Source organism: Macaca mulatta, chromosome 14 (genome assembly GCF_049350105.2).
Source record: "Macaca mulatta isolate MMU2019108-1 chromosome 14, T2T-MMU8v2.0, whole genome shotgun sequence".
NCBI classification, from domain to species: domain Eukaryota; kingdom Metazoa; phylum Chordata; class Mammalia; order Primates; family Cercopithecidae; genus Macaca; species Macaca mulatta.
Window position 1 is genome coordinate 31,188,504 of NC_133419.1, and position 25,237 is coordinate 31,213,740.

The following is a 25,237-nucleotide window of genomic DNA, read 5'->3' on the forward strand; positions in this document are numbered from 1 at the left end:
CATGAGTTTTTTCTTAACTTTGTCTGACTCAATGCCAGATATCATGCTAAAAGCCTTCAGTCAATTAACAATTAAAAGTATAGTTTATCACCAGGCACAATGGCTCACGCCTTTAATTCCAGCACTTTGGGAGGCCGAGGTGGGCAGATCACGTGAGCTCAGAAGTTTGAGGCAAGCCTGGGCAACATGGTGAAACCCCAACTCTACCAAAAATACAAAAAATTAGCTGGGCGTGGTGGCACATGCGTGTATTCCCAAGCTACTTGGGAGGCTAAGGTAGGGAGGATTGCTTGTGCCCAGGAGTCAGAGGTTGCAGTGAGCCGAGATCACAGCACTGCACTCCAGCCTGGGTGACAGAGTGAGACCCCATCTCAAAAAAAAAAAAAAAAAAGTATAGTTTATGGTAATTCAAGTAACAAATTTAATTCCATATAAATTATACAATGCAATAGGGATATTATATAAGTTCAGTGACAAAAGGAAAATGGGTATAAAGCCTCCAAAACTTGCACATAATTCACATATCAAAGTACAGATTCAATTTAACTCATGATCTGAAATGAAAAATTTATATGGTTTACTACTAAAACAGAAACTCTTGACACCACCACTCTGAAGTCTAAACTGTCCTAACACTGTCAATAACTGTGCTGGAAAGCAAGGAGCCAATGAGGTGACACTGGATTTCGTACCTGTTTGAAGCTGTTCTTGCTGAAGCTCTGTTTGTTCTACTTGGTGAGGCTGACTAGAAAAGCTCTGGTTATAACTGGCCTGGTACTGATTTTGCTGTTTTAAAGTTTCTGGTTCATTAACAGGAGGAACTGGGGCATTCATATTGAACACCTGTTAGTAAATAAAGTAAATGATTAGTTCATCCTTTTATTCTCTGCTTTATAACATGGCCAAACTCAATGGTGGTTTTACCTCAGACATAAATAAAGACATCACAGAAGTCTCAAACACAAAAACATCACACACACACACACACACAAAAATCTCTCCAAGTGCTTCAATATGGAAAAAGACATATATATTGTATAGTACTTAAAGGGGAGTATGATAACATGCTGTGAAATGGAAGTAGGGAATTAAAAAAAATAAAAAGACATACAATCAGCAGCCTTGGAAACACTTTTACATATATGAGAAATCTTTTTAAAAGACAAACTCTGGCTGGGCACAGTGGCTCACGTAATTCCAGCACTTTGGGAGGCTGAGGCAGGCAGATCATCTGAAGCCAAAAGTTCAAGACCAGCCTGACCAACATGCTGAAACCCCATCTCTACTAAAAACACAAAAATTAGCTGGGCATGGTGGCTTATGCCTGTAGTGCCAGCTATTCCAGAGGCTGAGGCATGAGAATCGCTTGAACCCAGGAGGTAGATATTGCAGTGAGGTGAGATCACGCCACTACACTCCAGCCTGGGCGACAGAGCAAGACTTTGTCTCAAAATATAAATAAATAAATAAATAACAAAATCTCCTGATGCAGTATCACTTACAGAAATTTATTCTATGAACTTTAACAAGGTTGAATGTTTTTTTCATTTTTATTGACATTTTAATCAAGTTAAATATTTTAATATTTAATCTTATGAACTTTCCTCTGAGCACTGATTTAGCTGAACCCCACAGATTACAGTATTATTATTATTTTCTAGAAATTCTCTAAAGGTGCTTGCTCAAGAATCGAGGTAAAGCATAACATCTGAAACTTAAAAATACTTCAGTAAAATAAAAGATTAAGCAAACAGGGCAACTATTAAATCTAGGTAATGATTATGTGGATGTTATATTAGTCTATTTCTCTGAATGTTTAAACTTTTGGTTAACCAAATCAAAAGGGTAAAACTACAAATTAAGATGATGCAGGCACATCACTCATAAGGCTAAAATTTATCTCTAGAATATCCATTAATATCAGTTAATCTCTGGAATAATCAGTTTATGTTCAATTAAATATACCCTACAGTTACAAAAGATGCAGACTCAAGCACAGTTAAATGAAGACCTTTAAAAAAGAAAAGAAAATCTACCATGATTCACATTACACACTAGGCAATTAATGTTAATTTGCTTACCGTTTGCATGGATTGGAATGGAGCTGCATTTACATTGATTCCACTGCTATGCAAAGGTTTGCTCGTCCCAGCCTGAAATACTTGAGGCTGAGACGCAGCAGGAAGGGATGATGATGCTGTAGTCTGGTCTGTATTTAATGAGATTGTTGCCTAAACACAAAGTGAATAGATGCACTTTAGAGGTAAACTAAACTTAGCCAAACAAAAAGTGAATAGATGTACTAAAGTGGTAAATTAATCTCAAACTTATGTGTATTAACAAACTCAAATATTTCATGAAAGCAAAGTAGGTCCAAAAAGAAGAAGAATGTTATTAATGGTAATGTACCTCTGTCCAATTCATGAGTAAGTGCCTCATCAAATGTATGTGGCCTGGTAACAGAACTTGCCTGAATCTGATCAATTGGTTCCTTCTGTGGTCGTTGCTCTGTAGCATGAGAAGGCTGGTACAAGGGCTGAGATGCTGTGTACCCCTCACTTGTGGATGATACCAAAGGAACCTAGACATAAGTAAAGAAATAAAAGCTTTTTCCTGCTTACAAAACTGACTGTTAAAAAAACAAGTTACCTGTAAGACACATAAGGCTAAGAAAGGCTAAGAAACAGATACAACTGCTAAAAAAGGGAGAAATTAATACTATCATCTTTTTAAATCTGTATAAAACCTAAAAATTGCAAAAAACATATACATTTTTGAAGCTTGATGTTAAATAAACCCAAGTCTCGTTATAAAGACCCTCTACAAGTACTTCTAAGATGGAGAAATCTGCACTAAATTTTAGAATTATGTCTAAACTATGTCTTCTGAAATTCTCAGTTCTAAATTTAAAAAGTTTATTTCATTATAATACATTATTTAAAATGCAAGACTTAAGAAAAACTTAAAAAGTCATCAAGAGGAAAAATGAACCTAAACATAAAGGCTGACAGCTATCCACAACAATAAATTTGTTGAATTCCAACAGAAGACTTGGCCACTGATGAAATTCATACTTTCTTTCATAAGCTAAGAAAGAAACCAAGGAACCAATTAAAACAAAAGTGAAAAAATATTTTTAAATTATTTTTTAAAAATAGAGATGGTGTCTCGCTACACTGCCCAGACTGGTCTTGAACTTCTGACCTCAAGTGATCCTCCCATCTCAGCCTCCTGAAGTACTAGGATTATAGGCATGAGCCACCTCACCTGGCCCTGAAGAAAATAGTTTTACCACTCTTACCTGTGTAGCTTCTGGTTGTACAGGAACTTGATTAGGCTGAGCAAGTCTAGATTCAGAATGAACTGCAAAGGTGACCAAAATATTTTTGTCATGCAAAATTAAAATTTTTAGAGAGACACGTCTAAATACCTTTTATTTCACTATTAAAGGCTTTTGGCGGGGGAGGGGGGGAGGGGCAGGATCTCGCTCTGTCACCCAGGCTAGAGTACAGGGATGTGATCTCAGCTCACTGTAACCTCTGCCTCCCAGGCTCAAGTGATCCTCCCACCTCAGCCTCCCAAGCAGCTGTGACTACAGGTGTGTGCCACCACACTCGGATAATTTTTGTATTTTTAGTAGAGACAGGGTTTCGCCATGTTGCCCAGGCTGGTCTCAAACTCCTAGGCTCAAGCAATCTGCCCGCCTCAGCCTCCCAAAGTGCTGGGATTACAGGGATGAACCACCATGCCCGGCAATTAAAGGTAAATCAAAGGCAATTAAAGGTAAACCATAAATAAACTTTTTAGCAATCATGAAAATAAATTGGGAAATGCAGATAAAATTTTAGCTTTCAAGTGAGCATTTTGGTTTACTGGCAGTGATAATTATTTAATAGTTTACTTTCACAATTGGTTTCATCTTGTTTTTTCCAAGAGTAAAGTAAAATGTTGTAATAGAATGCACTAAAAAATAATCAGTGCCATGAGAAAAACTTTTAAAGCTGTACAATAAAGTAGCATTATTCATACTCCAGACCTCAGACAGACAGTATTCTATTTTTATCTTTTGTTTCTTCTGAAACAGGGTCTCACTGTGTTGCCCAGGCTGGAGTGCAGTGGCGCCATCATAGCTAACTGTAGTCTCAAACTCTGGGCACAAGAAATCCTCCCACCTTGGCTTCTTGAGTAGCTGGGACTACAGGTGCATGACACCCTGCCGACCTAACTTTTTTTATTTGACTAATTTTTAATTTTTGTACAGGCAAGGTCTATGTTGCCCAGGCTGGTCTCAAACTCCTGGGCTCAAGTGATCCTTCCTCCTCAGCCTCCCAAAGTACTGAGATTACAGGCGTGAGCTACCATACCCAGCTCAATATATCTTAACCAACTTTCAATTAATTTCAAATGTTTCTAGAGAAAAGAAAATTTAAAATATGTACTTTTTGGCCAGGCACAGTGGCTCACGCTTGTAATCCCAGCACTTCGGGAGGTCAAGGCAGGTAGATCACGAGGTCAAGAGTTTGAGACCATCCTGGCCAACATGGTGAAACCCTGTCCCTACTAAAATACAAAAATTAACGAGGCACCTGTACTTCCAGCTACTTGGAAGGCTGAGGCAGGAAAATCGCTCGAACCCAGGAGGCGGGGGTTGCAGTAAGCCAAGCCAAGAACACGCCACTGCACTCCAGCCTGGTGACAGAGCGAGACTCCATCTCTAAATAAATAATACATACTTTTTAAGAGCCTATATTCAACTCAGCATGCATCTTAACAATTCCTATCATTCTCCCACCTCCCTTCCCAACAATGATTAAACAGATAATCAAAATGACGATCTTCGGTTAGTCATTAAGAAAGCACCCATTTTCACTGGAGAGTCTAATGGACTCAGCATTATGTAAATATCTAAATAGCCTTACAGGTTTTATCAGTGCTACCTATACTGACTTTCACACAATTTCCCAGCTGAGAAAACGACTTATTATCTTCCTTTGGTAGAGCTCAGAAAATGAACACTAAAAAAACCATGACTGCTCTCTTGTAGGTGTCACCTTTGATTTCTTTTCTAACTCTTGGTAGAAATGTGACAGATATGAGCTCCCTTTACTTCAGAAAAATCCTAACTACCTTACACCAAATTAAGTGTCATTAAACATACTTTTACTCAGCAACTTCTTTTATGATATTTAAGATCATGCAACATTAAATAGGTTATTTTACTTGGTTCCACTTTTGTGCAACTAACACTGATGTGTTCTGGGAAAAACCAGGATGACTTACAATCACTAATAGTCCTGCAGAGAAGGTCCACTTAACCCAATGGAAGGCACCAACTCTATTTAGTGCTACTACTTCAAATAATGGTGTAAGTCCAGAAAGAGTCTGAAACTATCTTGTGGTTTCTCTCTTCCCTTTGCCTCTTACCCACTTCATTGCTGTGTATTTTTTTTAAGGTAATAAAATCCAGAAATTCTCCTAGAAAGCTATAAGCATTCAAAGAAAGACATCTCTATTATTTTTACTCCTAAATTTGGAAATTTTAAAAGCCAAGCAAAATTTCACTTGTTAAAGTTACAAAAACAGGCAAAACTGGTCTATTATAGTTACAAGTACAGAAGTGATTGCTATCGCTAGGGGCGAGGATAACTAGTGATTGAAAGGAAACACAATGTAGGTTTCTGGGGTACTGGTAATGTTTCTTTTTTTTTTTTTTTTTTGAGACAGAGTCTCGCTCTGTCACCCAGGCTGGAGTGCAGTGGCCGGATCTCAGCTCACTACAAGCTCTGCCTCCCAGGTTTACGCCATTCTCCTGCCTCAGCCTCCCAAATAGCTGGGACTACAGGCGCCCGCCACCTCGCCCGGCTAGTTTTTTGTATTTTTAGTAGAGACGGGGTTTCACCGTGTTAGCCAGGCTGGTCTCGATCTCCTGACCTCGTGATCCGCCTGTCTCGGCCTCCCAAAGTGCTGGGATTACAGGCTTGAGCCACCGTACCCGGCCTATGTTTCATTTCTTAATCTAGGTGCAGGTGTTTTCAGTTTATAAAAACTCATTAAACTTGCATATATTTTTCTATGTCTACATGGCAATAAAAAGTTCAAAAATAAACAATTATGGAACTACATTTTTAATTCAAATTATAGGAACGATAACATTCTTTTTATCAAATTAAAAGACCTAAGTCAAAATTAAAGTCATTAAAATAAAATTAATTTTCACAAACTTTATAAAACCTGAAAAGTACTGGCCTTATACTTCTCTCACATAAAAATGTACCACTACTAACCTGGAGGGCAAACCAGCTGGGGCATGTCCATGTTTTGTGTTGGATTCATAGGCTGTGCAGATACAATGGCAGGATCGAGTGTCTGGTTTTCAAAATCCAGCATTGAATCCTACAGGTTGAGTTAGGATAGAATAAAGTCAAATAATATAAACACTTAAAGTTTCTGTTACAGTGTTTGACTAAAATGAACATACCTGTATGAAATTATAGGGACCCTGCATTTGTGCCATAAGATCTTGTACTCGCTGTCTTCTCACAAGGGGATCTGCCTGAGCCACTGGAGTCAACGAGTGGGGCTCTGGTACAGAAGGGGATGCAGCCTGAGGTTGCTGCTGGAGTGAATTTACCACCTAAGGTAGAAAAAACAGGATGAGAAACAACAGGAGAGCAAAAAAGCTCCACTCACTACCATCATGATGTGTCCCCCAAACTACATATACCATCTAATACTATAAACAGAACAGGCTTTAATGCAGTTACACAAATGGACTACATTTATGCCAAATTTAACATTCTGAAAAATATCGTCACTTCTACAGTGTTTCAGTTCCATAGGACCACTATGTAGCATTTCAGGTTGGTTGACTGATTGATTGATTAATTTTTATTTTTGAGATGGAATCTAGCTCTGTAGCCCAGGCTGGAGAGCAGTGGCAGGATCTCGGCTCACTGTAGCCTCTATCTCCCAGGTTCAAGCAATTTTCCTGCCTCAGCCTCTCAAGTAGCTGGGATTACAGGCACCCACCACCACGCCCAGCTAATTTTTGTATTTTTAGTAGAGACAGGGTTTCACACCATGTTGGCCAGGCTGGTCTCCAACTCTTGGCCTCATGTGATCCACCTGCCTCAGCCCCACAAAGTGCTGGGATTACAGGCATGAGCCACCATGCCCGGCCAGGAGAATGGTCTTGATAGAAGAATAACATATTAAAAAGAAAAGCATATTACCCTCAGCTTACAGCTATTTTCCTGCACTTTGGGGGTGTAAAGAAAGACATCTAAAAGAGGATCAAAAGGAAGGCCAGGACCCATTGGTAAGGTTTTTTTGGACTGTATCTTACAGGTAACAAGGCATCACTGAGAGCCTCAAGTACAAGTAACTTAAAGCTAACTTTTCCAATAAAATTAAGTTGTGACAATGAATAGGATGGTCCAGAGGCAGTCAGAGAGGAGTAATATGAAGAGAGTCACTGAACTAGACATGAGGACCCAAAAAAAAATCATCGTATCAGTTGAGAGACAGCATTAGAAAACACTAGAGGAGCCGGGCGCGGTGGCTCAAGCCTGTAATCCCAGCACTTTGGGAGGCCGAGACGGGTGGATCACGAGGTCAGGAGATCGAGACCATCCTGGCTAACATGGTGAAACCCCGTCTCTACTAAAAAATACAAAAAACTAGCCGGGCGCGGTGGCGGGCGCCTGTAGTCCCAGCTACTCGGGAGGCTGAGGCAGGAGAATGGCGTGAACCCAGGAGGCGGAGCTTGCAGTGAGCTGAGATCCGGCCACTGCACTCCAGCTTGGGCGACAGAGCGAGACTCCATCTCAAAAAAAAAAAAAAAAAAAAAAAAAAGAAAACACTAGAGGAAGTCTACAGCCTGGTGACCAAACAGCATTAGGGTAAAGGAGTACAAGATGATACCCCAAAACACAGATCAGTGTAGGAGCCCTGATTTTTACAAAGCAACCTAATTTCAGTAAGAGACAAATCATGGTAACAGATTAATTCACATATAACTTTGTATAAAATAATTTTTTTACATTGGTTCAGCAAAACAGTGATCCTATTAAACATCCACAGAGATAAACATTCATTTTTTCGAAGTAACAGTCTGGTGTAATGAGTTTGTTATTATAATAAATGTACTAATAATGCAAAAAACAATCTTAATTTGTTCTCAGTAGAGATAAAAATTACTAAGTGAAGACAAAGACAACAACCTTGCAATACAGAGAACTCTTACCTCAACCGTTTCAACTGTCCACTCATCTACCTGCTCCTTTTCACCACTGGTGAACTGTGTTTCTGCCATGAACTGTCTATTTACATACTGCAAAGCAAAGTAAATGTTTGAGACATTTGTTTGAAAGGCAGCAAAGTAAAGGAAGCATTAAATTAAAATCATACCTCTGTTGATTCAACTTCACTTTGCTCAGTGTACTCTTCTGCTGGCTCAGGTTCTAAGAGGTTAAAAAATGGTGCAAAACAAAAGGATTTTTAGGTCAGTAATACTACTCTACTCTGCGTGATATTGGTAGATAACATGTCATCATACATTTGTCCAAACCCAGAGAATTACAACACTAAGAGTAAACCCAAATGTAAACTATGGACTTTGGGTGATAATAATGTGTCAATGTGGGTTTATCAATTGTTAACAAATGTACCACTCTGGTCAGGTGGATGCTGACAATGAGGGAGGCTGTGCCTCAGTGAGGGTAGAAAAGTAAATGGGAAATGGCTACACCTTCTGTTCAGTTTTGCTGTGAGCCTAAAACTGCTCTAAAAAATAAAGTCGGCTGGGCACAGTGGCTCATGCCTATAATCCCAGCACTTTGGAAGACCAAGATGGGTGCACACCTGAGGTCAAGAGTTCGAGACCAACCTGGCCAATCTGGTGAAACCCCATCTCTACTAAAAAATTGGCCAGGCATGGTACTGGACGCCTGTAATCCCAGTTACTCAGGAGGCTGAGGCAGGAGAATCGCTTGAACCCGGGAGGCGGAGGCTGCAGTGAGCCGAGATCAGGCCATTGCGCTCCAGCCTGGGAAACAAGAACAAAACTCCATCTCAAAAAATAAATAAATAAATATAAATAAAGTCTATTTTTAGAAATGATACCATAAAGTACAATAAATCTTTTTTAAAGTTAAGAATTCAACTAGGCCAGGCGCGGTGGCTCACGCCTGTAATCCCAGCATTTTGGGAGGCCGGGACAGGCGGATCACCTGAGGTCAGGAGCTTGAGACTAGCCTGGCCAACGTGGTGAAACCCCGTCTCTACTAAAAATACAAAAATTAGCCAGACGTGGTGGTGTGTGCCTGTAATACCAGTTACTGGGAAGGCTGAGGCACGAGAATCACTTGAACCCGGGAGGCAGAGGTTGCAGCAAGCTGAGATCGCGCCACTACACTCCAGCCTGGGTGACAGAGTGAGACTCAGTGCCCAAAAAAAGAATTTAACTTAAGGCCAGGTATGGTGGCTCACGCCTATAATCTCAGGACTTTGGGAGGCCAACGCAGGCGGATCACTTGAGGTCAGGAGCTCGAGACCAGCCTGGCCGATATGGTCAAACCCTATCTCTACTAAAGATATAAATGGTCAGCCAAGCGTGGTGTTGTGCACCTGTAATCCCAGCTACTCAAGAGGCTAAGGCAGGAGAATTGCTTGACCCTTGGAAGTAGAAACTGCAGTAAGCCAAGATCATGCCACTACACTCCAGCCTGGGCAACAGAGCTAGACTCTGACTCAAAAAAAAAAAAACAAGGCTGGGCGCAGTGGCTCACGCCTTTAATCCCAGCACTTTGGGAGGCCAAGGCGGGTGGATACCTGAGGTCAGGAGTTCGACATCAGCCTGACCAACATGGTGAAACCCCATCTCTACTGAAAATACAAAAATTAGCCTGGCGTGGTGGTGTGCGCCTGTAGTCCCTGCTACTCAGGAGCCTGAGGCAGGATAATCGCTTGAACCCGGGAGGCAAGAGGTTGCAGTGAGCCAGGATCACGCCACTGCACTCCAGCCTGGATGACAGACAGAGACTGTCTCAAAAAAAAAAAAAAAAAATTTCAACTTAAATTCCGAACAAAGTAAATAGTTCACCATCACATAATCTAAATTTACTTACAAACTTATTTATAAATTAACAGTGTTTTATATTTTAGAAAGTTTTCTTTACCATTTATTCCAGAATTAATTACTTTAGGTTCAACAGTAGCTATTTCAGATCATGTATAACGCAAATAAAGAGCTACTATATTAAAAGCCCTCTTTCTTCTCATAAGTAATAGTATAAAGCAGCATACAGATTAAAAATCTTACTTAGTAAAGTTGTAAGAGGGGGAAAAAGATTGCCTTATATTAATCTCCAACTATTAATCCTACCAATGTACAATCTTCCCTTCTAGTTTCAACCTACTAGCTACCCGTTACCAAGTGCTTACCGTGTGCCAGGCACTATATACACACTTGACATATTTTCTTTTTGAGACGGAGTCTTGCTCTATCACCCAGGCTGGAGTGCAGTGGCAAGATCTTGGCTCACTGCAAGCTCCGCCTCCCGGGTTCACGCCATTCTCCTGCCTCAGCCTCCCGAGTAGCTGGGACTACAGGCGCCCGCCACCACGCCCGGCTAATTTTTTGTATTTTTAGTAGAGACGGTGTTTCACCATGTTAGCCAGGATGGTCTCGATCTCCTGACCTCTCGCCCGCCTCGGCCTCCCAAAGTGCTGGGATTACAGGCATGAGCCACCGCACCCGGCCTCGACATATTTTCTAAATAGGGAATCTGAGGTACAAGAGTTTTACTAACTTGCCCAAAGTTACAAAGCTAGTAAATGTTGAAGCCAAGATTTAAATTCAGGCACTCTGATTCTAGCAAAATTTATACTCCGATGTTTCCTTGTATTCAGAATTTCACTCATCAATGTAAGAGTTACCATAAAAGTATTCACAGTTCGGTGTCTAGCTATATAATTAGTGTTGTGTCCCATGATAAAATTAACTGGAAAAGACTCCTTGCCTTGGAGGAATTTATAGTTCAAGATTATGGAGTTATAATCTCCCCATGATTAAAACAAAACAAAAGCAACTCATACTATTCATCCAATGCACTGGCATGGTAAACAGCAAATCTGGGCATTTCAGACAGAAACCTATTTGAAAATCCTTGTTAACAGGTGGCCCTCACCCATACTCCTGCCCATCAATACTACTGCAAAAGAACTATCAGTTTGTAATAGTGATCAAGACTAGTAAGACAAATGACTGATAATGAATACTGGTAGGAATTACTCAATAATCTCTCTTAACAGTTTGTCATGCTTAAAGTCTCTTTAAAAATAAAATCTAGTGTACATATATGAAAACTAAGTACATATATAAACTTGTAGCAAAATCAAATAAAACCAGAACCCTAAACTAAAGTTCATATCCACCTAATACTCACCAGCTTCAGGTACCTGGTCTTCAACTGCAGGTGCTGAGGCTGCCTCTTCTTCCTCACACAACCCATTCTGGTGGTTGTGTGTGCTATCAAAGTAGTTTGACTGAAAAACACGCTCAACAATTTCCTTCAGAACTTTATCTAAGAAAAAGAGCATGAATTATAATGTAAGACTTATCTGAGGATGCCTGGCTTGAAGAAGATCCAACATTCTATAAAATATTGTGATTAAAAAACAACCATTACTAAAACACATATACACATAAAAAGATTACATTTCACCAAGAACAGAAATGTATTACAGAATGATAGGGAACAAGAAGAATGTACTTATATTAAACTTTACGGGGTTTTTTGTTTGTTTTTGGATACAATCTTGCTCTGAAACCCAGGTTGGAGTGCAGTGGCGTTATCTCAGCTCACTGCAACCTCTGCCTCCCAGATTCATGCAATTCTTGTTCCTCAGCCTCCCAAGTAGCTGAGATTACAGGTGCGTACCACCATGTTCAGCCAATTTTTGTATTTTTAGTAGAGGCGGGGTTTCACCATGTTGCCCTGTGAAGGTCTGACCTCAGGTGATCTGCCCACCTCGGCTTCCCAAATGGCTGGGATTAACAGGCATGAGCCACCGTGCCTGGCCTGAACTTTATGTATTTTAAGTAAATTAGTCAGGGGGAAAAAGATGACATTTAACATTTATTCACTCAAAAAGTATTTATTCAGCACCTATTACATATTAGGCAATATGCTAGGCACTAGGAAAACAAAAAGGTATGTAAAGACACAGTATCTCCCCTCAATAAGCTTATGGTCTAACAGAGGTGGTATCAAATACAACTACAAAAAACTTACATCTGTGAAAAGTACTACACAGAAGTACAATGGATTGGACCCAATCAGAGTGAGGCCACAAAAGGCTTTCCTAGGTAAGTGCTACAAGAGTTGAAATCTAGAAGAGTAGAGGGGTGAAAGTGTTTCAAGATGGAGGAAAGAGCATTACAAAGTCCTATACAAAGGATGTCAAATACAAGAAAAGGAAAGGAAGCCACTATGGCTAAAATACAGGGAACAAAGAAAAAGCATAGGGAAAGATGTGGCTGCAGAAACTGGTAAAAAACAGACCATGAATGTCCTTGAAGTTAAGGACAAACTTATATAAATAAAACTGAGATGAAGCCACTAAAGATTTTAAAGAGGCAGAGGGGTGGACTCAGTTAAGCAACTGCGTCAGACAAGAGAAAGGCATAAAAGTAGAAGAGAAAGAAGTAGACAATCGAAAGATATTTAAAAACAAAAACTATCAGAATCTGGTGTACCAGGATATTTAAAAACAGTGCAGGGCAGAGGGGGAGACGTATAAAGAGTTATTACTTTCAATTTCCTTGGCTTGTATATTATTAATAGTTATACAGTAGGGCCACTCCCTGATAGGTCACTGTAAAGAAAAATAAAATTTTGAGGACTATACTGTATCAAAAGCTTTGGGAAATTAATCCTAATAAACTACCAACAACTCTAGATAATGAACGCTTCATATGTTTTCCTTATTTCACTTCAGCAGCTCCTGGCTCAAAACTGTTTTCAAGAAGTTATAGATACAAATCAAATGCACATAAAAACACTAATTTGGGTATATTAGTACCTTTCCATTATAAAGATTAGTACCTTTCCATTGTAAAGATGTCACATTCCTATGATGTGGGAATAAGATTAGGTAGAAAATAACCAGCCGGGCGCGGTGGCTCAAGCCTGTAATCCCAGCACTTTGGGAGGCTGAGACGGGCGGATCACAAGGTCAGGAGATCGAGACCATCCTGGCTAACACGGTGAAACCCCGTCTCTACTAAAAAAAAATACGAAAAACTAGCTAGGCGAGGTGGCGGGCGCCTGTAGTCCCAGCTACTCGGGAGGCTGAGGCAGGAGAATGGCGTAAACCTGGGAGGCGGAGCTTGCAGTGAGCTGAGATCTGGCCACTGCACTCCAGCCTAGGCGACAGAGCCAGACTCCGTCTCAAAAAAAAAAAAAAAAAAAAAAAAAAAAGAAAATAACCCCAAAACAAGCTATAAGCTTAAAGGTTTAGTAACACCTTTGTTACTCAGCAATGTTCATGAAAATTTGATGAAGCTTGACCTAAAACTACTTTTTTAAGCTAACAAGCTTATACATATAGAACTTGCAGAACTAAAAGCAAAAAGGTAAACACATATTTTACAAAGAAATACAGACCAGAGTAAAAGTTAACGAACCAAGAAAATTATTTCTTAAATGAAGAAAGGACAGACAAGCACTGGTACCCTTAAAGCAAATATACTCTTCTAAATTTTGCCAATTAAAGCTCATACCATTTTGGTGACTAAAGCTTATAATTCAATCTGATTTCTTTTCAACCAACAGCTAAAAATGCATAAATACAGATGCTTTCATTTTATGTTCAAAAATCTACCTTCCTAATTCAACCTTACAAATCGCAAAGATAAGAATCTATTCCCTGGTTTCACAAAAGGCTAAAACGTAAATTCCTAGTTTACTGAAGGAGTGAAACATGAATGTCCGTTTTTTAAAAAATCAGTTCACAGTTGCATGTTTGAGAATAAGGAGCTCACACAGAAAACTAGACCAAGTATCAGAATATTTTAAATACAGAAAAAAACTAACATCCTCAAATTAGCAGATGTCTAAGACAAACTAAAGAAAAACTAAGGCAATAACCATGAGCAAAATGTATGAAATTCAATAATTGTTTCATGAAACTTCAGCCATAAAACAAACAGTCCCCATCTATTACTAAAAGCTGTGGAAACTCAATCTGATGTTAATCTGTCTACCTCAAACATAATTAAGTTACATACAAGACCATGTGAAGTTAGGACTATCATACTCCCAGTTTCAGTTGTTTGTTGCTTGTGTTCTAATTTCCACATTACAGATTAAACATATAAAGAAACAAAAAAGAAACCAAGCAGTAAATAGCAGATGAATGTTACATATACACTTCTAAATTTTATTCAATTAATATTAATTTTAAATAGGAAAACTAGCTGGGCGCAGTGGCTCACACCTGTAATCCCAGCACTTTGGGAGGCCCAGGCAGGTGAATCATTTACGGTAAGGAGTTCGAGACCAGTCTAGCCAACATGGCGAAACCCTGTCTCTACTAAAAATACAAAAATTAGCCAGGCGTGGTGGCGCATGTCTGTAATCCCAGCTACTTGGGAGGCTGAGGTGATAGAATCACTTGAACCCAGTAGGCGGAGGTTGCAATGAGCTGAGAGCACGCCACTACACTCCAGCCTGGGTAACAGAGTAGACTCCGTCTCAAAAAAAAAAAAAAAAAAAACTAATTTTTTTTCTCTCAAGTGAACTATAAACATAGGAAAATTAATTTTTAAAGATTCCTAGTTATAAAATCAAAGTTATCAGTGATACTCACAGGTGGTTCCACATACAGGTTTTTCCTTCCCTTCCAGCAGGTCCCACAGGTGAATGGAGGCATGTTCATACTGTTCATTCAACCTTTTAATAGTAAATAGCTAATTAATAACCTTTCAGTTGTCAACTTAAATACTCAGAAGTTTCTATTATCAAATACCACTAATACCTCAAGCTCATGTCCCGTTCAGGGTCTACTAGCTTATAGAATTCATCCAACAATGACAGCTCCTCTTCGGACAATATTGGCACTCCATTCAAACCTTGTTTCAGGTCAGTCCGCACTTCATCATCTCCCAATTTGTCCAAAACATATTGTAGCTCAAGTACAGTTTTTAAACGTTTCTGTTCAGCTTCTTCTCTCATAAGCTGCTCCCGACGTGCTGTCTTCTTTATTGTTTTCTGAATCTGCAAAACGATATCAATGTAAAACACCAAAATGAGTTCTATAAAACTTAGTTCAATCCATTTCAGGTTCAGCTTAAATAAGGCATGTTTTACTCAATGAGTGAGATATGACCCCAGTACACAAAAGGATGATTCCTGACTTACAAATACAGTTTTAAACATAATCTATTTTAAGCAATTGTTAAAAATTCAGAACAGCTCTTTCCCTAGAAGGTATTTTACTACTGAAATATTACTGATGAAACAATGTGTTTGGGGCTTCTTTCAAAATAATCTAGAGGGCAAAAGGAGCAAAGAAATGAATGTGGATTTATGTGAAATACAACCGACCATGAGATGATAAATAAACAAGTTCGGTACAGGTACAAAGAGTTTCACTGTACTGTTTTCTTTAGTTAGGTATATATGTCTGAAGTTTTTCATTATGCATATAAAAGGTAAAAATTTTATGAAGTTAGAAATTATACAGAAATTTAAAGGCCTAGGCCAATTAAAAAAGAAACCCAACCACAGCAACAATAAAAATCTTACCTCAATCTAGCTCCTCTATGGACAAATAACCCAAAGTTCTAACTCTGAGTATCTACTAATGACTCACAAGGAAATGCCAAAAACCCACAAGTGCCCCTTTGCCCCCAAATAATCTGCTGCCAGTCTCAGAAAGACATTCCATTCTATTGAAAAGAGTGCCTAATTTTTTTTTTTCTTTTTTTTTTTTTTTTTTTTTTTGAGACGGAGTCTCGCTCTGCCGCCCAGGCTGGAGTGCAGTGGCCGGATCTCAGCTCACTGCAAGCTCCGCCTCCCGGGTTCACGCCATTCTCCTGCCTCAGCCTCCCGAGTAGGTGGGACTACAGGCGCCCGCCACCGCGCCCGGCTAGTTTTTTGTATTTTTTAGTAGAGACGGGGTTTCACCGTGTTAGCCAGGATGGTCTCGATCTCCTGACCTCGTGATCCGCCCGTCTCGGCCTCCCAAAGTGCTGGGATTACAGGCTTGAGCCACCGCGCCCGGCCCTAATTTTTTTTATGAATAAGATGATGCTGGTGGAGAAAAACAGCTAAAGCTAAGTCTGAATGTATTTTCCCCACATTCCTTTTTTTCTTCCCTAGAAAGGCTGAAAGGAAAACATCAGCCAAACTCAATTATTTCTCTCCCTCTCTCGTGTATCTAACATCAGGCTGGGGACAGAGGAAGGCCAGTCTTTTCAAGAGGAATGGCAATGTTTTCCTTTCCACTTTTTCTCCTTTCTCAAGCCTCACTAGGATGAACCAAGACACAGAAAACCAAAATGGGGACATATGAAACCTATATTAAAGGGAAAAATGGGGAAGGACACCTGGGAGGAATGATGAAGGCTGCAATAACAAGACAAATCTATAATGGCAACAAAGCGTGCAGAATAAATATCTTAGCAATAAATGGCAAGTGACAGCTACAGTGAGCTGAGATCATGCTACTGCTTCAGCCTGGGTGAAACAGTGAGACTGTCTCAAAAAAAAAAAAAAGTATTCTTTTTTAAAAAATAATTTAATAAAAATTTTTTGAGGCAAGGTCTATGTTTCCAAGGCAGTCTTGGGTCTTGAACTCCTGGCCTCAAGCAATCCTCTCACCTCAGCCTCCTAAAATACTAGTATTACAGGTATGAGCCACCATGACCAGCCAGGAAGGTGTTTTTTGTTTTGTTTTGTTTTGTTTTTGAGATGGAGTCTCACTCTTGCCCAGGAGTGCAGTGGCACAATCTTGGATCACTGACACATCAACCTCCTGAGTTCAAGCAATTCTCCTGCCTCAGCCTCCTGGGATTACAGGTGTGTGTTCCCTCGCCCGGCTAATTTTTGTATTTTTAGCAGAGACAGGGTTTCACTACGTTGGCCAGGCTAGTCTTCAACTCCTAACCTCAGGTGATCCATCCGTGGGGTTACAGGCGTAAGCAACCACACCCTGCGCAGGAAGGTCTTTATAGGTAGGTGGAGGCAGGAAACATAAGAAGACGGGCAGGAATGTAAAAGGAAGTTAACAAAGCAAAAGAAGTTAAGAAAGCTATTCTGTATGAAATGAACAGTTCAAGAAGGAAAAAGGCGAAAAGGTAGGCTGCAGTCAGGCTAAAGAAGTTCTTGAATGCTGAACAAAAAGCATGTTTAATAATTGTGGAAAGTATACCAAAGGATCAAAGATAAATAAAAGCTCTGCTAACGAAGTCAAAGCTCAGAGAAAAGTCCTGAAAATACCAAAGTGTTACAAGAGGAGCAAAAAAGGATACAGGTATTTTCATTACACAGTGATAGTAACTTCCAAAATAGATGTTACATTAAACTGTATAGCAATCCTGCTTCTATTTTAAAAAAGAAAAAGAAATTGGGCAGGGTTCATCAAGCTAAGTGGAATAAATCTCTCCTTTGGTGCTATGGTCTGAATGCACCCCCAAAAATTCAAGTGTTGGAAACTTAACCCTCCCAATGCAATAGTGTTGGGAGGCTGGGCCTTTTGGGAGCTATTTAGAATGAATTAATACTACTATAAAAAGAGCTTGCAGGAGTATGATCACTCTCTCTTGCCCTTAAGCCCTCTACCATGTGAGGACACAGTAATGCAGCAAGATGCTGGTACCTTGATCTTGGACTTCCCAGCATCCAGAAGTGTGAGAAACAAATTTATGTTCTTTATATAAATTATCCAGTCTCAGGCATTCCATTATAGTAACACAAAGTTGACTAAGACACTACGTACAAAATTAAATTACTTTTTTTGTTTCCAGGCAAAGATTTTCCTTCCCTAATCAGATATAATAAGTAATTCTAAGATTAAGTACTTGAAGCTAGGCACATTGGCTCACGCCTGTAATCCCAACACTTTGGGAGGCTGAGGCAGGCCAATCACCTGAGGGGTCAGGAGTTTGAGACAAGCCTGGCCGACGTGGCGAAACCCCGTCCCTACTAAAAATTTAAAAATTAGACGGGCATGGTGGTGCTCGCTGGTCTGTAGTCCCAGTTACTCGGGAGGCAGAGGTTGCAGCAAGCTAAGATAGCGGCACTGCACTCCAGCCTGGTCAACAGAGCAACGCTCTATCTCAAAACAAAACAAACAAACAAAGGATTAAGTGCTTGAAATATATTAGTTATGCATCAAATACTGTTCTAAGCACAACCCTATGAGGTAGGTACAATTATTATCACCATTTTACAGATTAGAAAACCAAGGCACTGATGGCCTCTGCCCATCAGCCCCCTTTCTATCCTATTGGATCTGTTACTCTGGAAAACCTTGACTAATACAAGAACAGTGAAATTAAGTAACTCATTCATGGTCATACTACTAAGTCAAGTCACAAAATTAGGATTCAACTGGGCAGTCTGCTTCTAGAATCACATCTCTTTATCCCTACACTGCATTGTCTCATATAATAAACTGTTTTTTTTGTTTCAGCAAATTAGAGGAAACTTTATATAGTCACACATTACTTAACAAGGATACATTCTGAGAAATATGTCAGTAGGGAATTTCATCATTGTGCAAACATGGAGTGTACTTAGACAACCTAGATAGTACAATCCACTACACACCTAGGCTATATGGTTTAGCATATTAGCTCCTAGACTACAAATGTGTACAGCATGTTACTGTACTGACTACTGTAGGCAACTGTAACACAGTAGTAACTATTTGTATATCTAAACATACAATAGGTACAATAAAAATACAGTATTATAATGTTACGGGACCACCATCATATATGTGGTCCACAGTTGACTGAAACATCATTATGGAGTATATGCCTGTATTTCAATGTTATTAGCCTTCTCCAAAGAAGATGACACTTATTCAGATGGCTTAATTTTCTGGCCTCAACAAATTATCTGACTTTGCTTGCATTTAACTTTTGTCCTTATTCCCAAAGGTTTTTGTTTTGGATCGAGTGCTGATACAGGAGCACATCAGTTTGCCATACCCCTTAAGGTTCCTAAAGCAGAGAATATTACCAATTATATAAATGAGCCTCTTTATTTTCTGACTGTTAAATTGTGAGTCATTAGACATAAGGAACATGATAAATAAAAAACATTTCTTTATTTATGGCTAACGACTATCTTATTTATATGTATTTGCAGAGCTAACATGTTAAACCAATGAGACCTTTAGCATTAGTTACAACACGTTTGTCAAATTTCAAACTTGGTCCTTTTAAAATTTTTTTTTAATTTAATGGGTTTTTTTTTAGAGATGGGGTTTTATCACGTTGCCCAGGCTGAAGTGCAGTGGCTATTCACAGGAGTGATCATATGCACAGCGGCCGTGAACTCTTGGCCTCAACCTATTGAGGAGCTAGGGCTACAAACACATGCCACCGCCCTCAGTTTCAAACTTAGTATTTTTAAAAGACATCTTTCAGGTGTTACGCTAAACTTTACAGAATGTGAAGGCATCTTAGATATAACTGGATACAACTATCTCACCTTGCAGACAGCTTATCAATAGTAATGGAAGGACTAAAACCCAAAGAAACAACAAAAGTATTTCATAAATATATATACTTTCTTTTACTTACATCCTGACTTAGTGCCATGAAACTCCTCTGTAATTCTTTTGCAAACTCCAAATTATTTGTGACTTCCTGGTACTTAGAAACGGCATCCTAAAAAGACAAACAACCCAACTTTACTGTAAAGACAAAACACCACAAAATTAATTTTTCTATTTAAAATAGTAAGCATTAGGTCTAAAAAAAATATATAACATATTTACCAGCTGGTCTTGATTAAGCCTTTCCCCTTTGTTCATTCGTTCCTGGTAATCATCAAGCTTACCCTATATTAAAAGAAAAAAAGAATTACATTCCGTATTGAAGGTATATACCAGCTTAAGCATGCTTGACAAAACCCACACAATCCTCTTAAGTTTGTCTCAAATTTTGCCTTAAATAAACTTTTAAGATATATTCCAGTCTAAGTACATTAAAAAAAAAATTTTTTTTTTTTTTTTTTTGAGACAGTTTCACTCTTGTCACCCAGGCTAGAGTGCAATGGCACCATCTTGTCTCAATGCAACCTCTGCCTCCCATGTTCAAGCTATTCTACTGCATCAGCCCCTAAAGTAGCTGGGATTACAGGCACTCACCATCATGCGCAGCTAATTTTTTTGTATTTTTTGTAGAGACAGGGTTTCACCACGTGGTCAGGCTGGTCTCGAACTCCTGACCTCAGGTGATCCACCTGCCTCAGCCTCCCAAAGTGCTAGGATTACAGGCATAAGCCACCATGCCCAGCCTAAGTACATAAAACTTTTTAGATCTACTCCAACCATTGCTGAATGATATCAAAGACTGTATTGTAAATCAATGACACAACATTATTCCTTCCTACAAGAAAGAGTATTAGATGGACTAGGCATATGGCTCCCACCCACATGGCTAAGGGCCACAATTTGGTTAGGATCCTGCCTATATCAGGTGAGCATATCAGACATTTATCAGGTTAAATTTTTGTCTCTCCCTCTCCCCATAAGAAGAATTCATGTGACTAGGTGATATAAGAGTATTATTAGGCCAAACACAGTGACTCACGCCTGTAATCCCAGCACTTTGGGAGGCCAAGGTGGGCAGATCACCTGAGGTCAGGAGTTCAACACCAGTCTGACCAACATGGAGAAACCTCATCTCTACTAAAAATACAAAATTAGCTGGGCATGGTGGTGCATGCCTGTAATCCCAGCTACTCAGGAGGCTGAGGCAGGAGAATCACTTGAACCCAGGAGGTGGAGGCTGCGGTGAGCCGAGATCGCGCCATTGCACTCCAGCCTGGGCCACAAGAGCGAAATTTCATCTCAAAAAGAAGAAAAGAGTACTTTTTTCGGGCCAGGCGCAGTGGCTCCCGCCTATAATCCTAGCACTCTGTAAGGCCAAGGTGGGTGGATAACCTGAGGTCAGAAGTTTAAGACCAGCCTGGCCAACATGATGAAACCCCATCTCTACCAAAAAATACAAAAATTAGCTAGGTATGGTAGTGCAAGTCTGTAGTCCCAGCTACTTGGGAAGCTGAGGTGGGAGAATCGCTTGAACCCTGGAGGTGAAGGTTGCAGTTAGCTGAAATAATGCCACTGAACTCCAGCCTGGGCGACAGAGTGAGACGCTGCTCCCCACCCCGATTTAAAAAAAAAAAAGGTATTTTTCTGAATAAACTCATGGGCATATTGTCTTCAATGTACTTCATCCATTTATCTTGAACAAGATAGCTACCAGCTCACTAGTACACAAGTCAACAGCTTTGCTTTACTAGTTCAAGGGTGAGGATAGAAAACTAACATCTGGTTTAAGATCACGTTTTCTTGCTAAGATTAAAACTTTGCAGGTTTCCTGGGCTACTACTATTAGATAAGACCCCACAGATATTCAGGTAATGCAACACAGTCACAAACTGTTACTATTGTAAAGGTCAGAGGACAGGGAATGAGGATAAATCTAAATTAACAGGACAATACTTAATCCCAGAAAATTATGAACATACATAGATCCTTACCCCCTTACCAATAATAAAATTGTGAAACAAAGTACAAAGTTAAATTCTAATAAAGGGCATTCAGAAACCACAGAAGCCAGTTTAAAAGCAATGGTAATAAGTTTTGTTTTTTTTCTTTTTTTTTTTTTTTAGGTCAAATGATCTATTTTCTTTGTACCATAAACAAATGTCAACTTGCCTAGACATTCTACCCCAGATTGAAAACCCTACCACAATTCCTTCATAACACTGGAGGTAAATAAAACCAAGATAATCACTAAGACATTAAAGGCTTTTAAAAGTATTCAATTTTATTATTAGATGAACTATTTCACACAAGCCAGCCTCCAAATAAACAGGTATAAAATTTCAGTCTACTGATTTGAGAAAAAAAAGAAAGATTTTTTTACACTGATATGACAGATCTGACCACAGGTGCAGAAGATGTGTCCAATTACCTCACGATACTCTGAGGATCAACAGACAGTTCATTCTGTTTTTAAAAAGGGAAGACTCATAAGCTTGGGAAGCTAAAAAAAAAAAAAAGTTTTAAAATAAAAAAATTTTATTTTTTTAAAGGGTTGGCTATTTTTCTTTTAAGAAATAAAAAACTAGACTGGGCCCAGTGGCTCACGCCTGCAATCCCAGCATTTGGGGAGGCCAACGTTGGCAGATGACAAGGTCAGGAGTTCAAGACCAGCCTGGCCAATATGGTGAAACCCTGTCTCTACCAAAAATGCAAAAATTAGCCAGGCGTGGTGGCACGCACCTGTAATCCCAGCTACTCGGAAGGCTGAGGCAGGAGAATCGCTTGAACCCAGGAGGCAAAGGTTGCAGTGAGCCGAGATCACACCACTGCACTCCAGCCTGGGACAAAGCGAGACTCCGTCTTTAAAAAAAGAAAAAACGAAGTAAGATTTGAATTTATGATTTAGGATATTCCAAATAATAGTATTATAATCACAATTCCTCTATTTAAAAATATACAAACAGAAAATACACAAAGAGGAGGGCTTAAAGTTCAGTGCTAGTACACAGTTCATTAGTACTGAACAAAAGAAACACTGTTATTAACTTATACCTGGTATTTATCACCTTCCTTTTCTTCTATAGTATTGTACATTTAAGAAAATTGTTGCTCAATCTAGAAATACACCATACATCTCTCATGGGGTAGAGTTTATATATCTAACCAAAATGGACATAGAATCAAATTCCTAAAAAATGCTTGTGTAGAGATGAAAATAAATAAAAAAAGATAAACAATAAAAAAGGTAAGAATGGTACCTGAGTGATAAAATTATAGGTGGAGTTGTGTTCCTTTTGCTTTGTTTTATATGCTTAACTACTCTGCAATGAACATATAGTTTGTACAATGAAAATAAGAATTCCATGCAATATAAAAGACATTAAAATTGACAGACTTCAGTACATTGTCAGGACTCTCACCAATAACAATCCTTAATTATGAACCTATACTACTCTTATAGTAGGACAAGTTATCCTATAGTAGAAAACCTCCAATTTTCTACACAATAACAAATTTAGAATTCATCCAAAGTGAGAGCTATGGCAGATTACATTTTCCAAAGATAGCTACAAAATCTGCATGCAGTCTCACATACTGTTCTACAATGTGACCTTGACACTACTCCATTAACGACTAGTCCACTTCCCCTGCCACTGCACCTGAGTGAGACTGTATAAGTGATGCTGTATGATTTCCAAGGCTGAGTCATAAAAGCAATCCATCTCTGCCTTGTTTGCTGATGATCCAAACACTTGTATGTGGAGCCTTGAGCCATCATACAAACACAGTAACTCTGAGACTGCCACATGATAAGGAAGCCATGCCATGAAGAAAGGCCTCATAGCTTCTGATCAGCAATCCCTGTGGTTCTACTCATTTTAGTCCAAGCAACAAACGTATGAATGAACAAGTCTTAGTCTTCCCACATGAGGCCCCTGGTGTCATCGAACAGAAACATCAAAACTCCTGTGTACCCCGTCTGAATCCCTGACAGGCAGAATCTTTGCGCATAAGAAAATCATGGTTTTAATTCCTTAAAGGATTAATCTGTTACACGGCAATAACCGGAACAAGGTTAAAGAGGAAATGAAAAAGAAAGGCAAACAGCCAGTATGTGAAACTCAGCTTCATAGTACACCTCTTCATGGAACATTACAACAAAAGAAAGTATGCAAAAAGAACTCTGCATAGCCAAAATAAAGATCTATGCATTATGGCCAGGCATGGTTGCTCACACCTGCAATCCCAGCACTTTGGGAGGCCAAGGCAGGAGGATCACTTGAGGCCAGGAGTTCAAGACCAGCCTGGACAACATAGTGAGAACCTGTCTCTATAAAAAATTTTAAAATTATCAAGGCGTAGAAATTTTTTAACTTAGTGCCTATGGTCCTAGCCACCTGGGAGGCTGAGACAGGACGATCACGAGACTAGGAGTTGGAAGTCGTGATGAGCACGACTGCCCTCTAGCCTGGGTGACAGTGCAGTATCTTGGCTAAAACAACAACAACAACAAAAAAAAAAAAACTGTGCATTTTTATTAAAGCTCATACGCCTATTTACTCTGATTTAGTAATACTATTAACATGATTCTTGTTTTTCAATCCAAGAACTGGATTTTTAAAAGGTGAAGAATTTAAGGAGTTTACTGTAAAGAAAGAAGTATGTAAATCATAACTGAACAATCTCAAGAATCTTTTACAGAATTTTCAAAGAGAAAACCACAGTTCCTTATACCCACCAAATTGAATTACCCAATCAAAAAAACGTAGTAAATCAAAGGTACCCGACGCCATGGCTCACACCTGTAATCCCAACAATTTGGGAGGCCAAGGCAGGTGGATCACTTGAGGTCAGGAGTTCAAGACCATCTTGGCCAACAAGACAAAATCTCGTCTCTCCTAAAACTACAAAAATTAGCCAGGCGTGGTGGCACAAACCTGTAATCCCAGCTACTCAGGAGGCTGAGGCACGAGAATCACTTGAACCCAGGAGGTGCAGACTACAATGAATCGAGATTGTGTTACTACATTCCAGCCTGGGCAACACAGTAAGACTGTCTTTAAAAAAAAAAAAAAAAAAAAAAAAAGGCTGGGTGTGGTGGCTCACGCCTGTAATGCCAGCACTTTGGGAGGCTGAGGCAGGTGGATCACGAGGTCAAGAGTTGGAGACCAGCCTGGCCAACATGATGAAACCCTATCTCTACTGGGAAAAAATACATATATATACACAAAAATTAGCCAGGCACGGTGGCGCATGCTTGTAGTCCCAGCTACTCGGGAGGCTGACGCAGGAGAATCACTTGAACCCAGGAGGTGGAGGTTGCCGTGAGCCAAGATCATGCTACTGCACTCCAGCCTGGACAACAGAGTGAGACTCTGTCTCAAAAAAAAATAAATAAGGTGGCCGGGTGCAGTGGCTCACGCCTGTAATTTCAGCACTT

At 39.6% G+C, this 25,237-nt stretch overlaps 1 protein-coding gene across 1 annotated transcript in view; it reads right to left on the bottom strand.

The window, feature by feature from the left end:
• CAPRIN1 (cell cycle associated protein 1) overlaps positions 1-25,237 on the bottom strand; it is a 49,853-nt gene that overhangs the window by 8,840 nt on the left and 15,776 nt on the right. The window contains exons 3-15 of the mRNA XM_015114551.3: positions 20,020-20,082; positions 19,823-19,909; positions 15,043-15,281; positions 14,875-14,957; positions 11,448-11,585; positions 8,410-8,462; positions 8,246-8,332; positions 6,479-6,634; positions 6,285-6,393; positions 3,302-3,363; positions 2,471-2,581; positions 2,082-2,231; positions 693-843 (exon numbers count right to left, since the gene is read on the bottom strand). Coding sequence (XP_014970037.2) covers positions 693-843; positions 2,082-2,231; positions 2,471-2,581; positions 3,302-3,363; positions 6,285-6,393; positions 6,479-6,634; positions 8,246-8,332; positions 8,410-8,462; positions 11,448-11,585; positions 14,875-14,957; positions 15,043-15,281; positions 19,823-19,909; positions 20,020-20,082 — 1,489 coding nt within the window. The remainder of the gene's footprint in view (positions 1-692; positions 844-2,081; positions 2,232-2,470; positions 2,582-3,301; positions 3,364-6,284; positions 6,394-6,478; positions 6,635-8,245; positions 8,333-8,409; positions 8,463-11,447; positions 11,586-14,874; positions 14,958-15,042; positions 15,282-19,822; positions 19,910-20,019; positions 20,083-25,237) is intronic.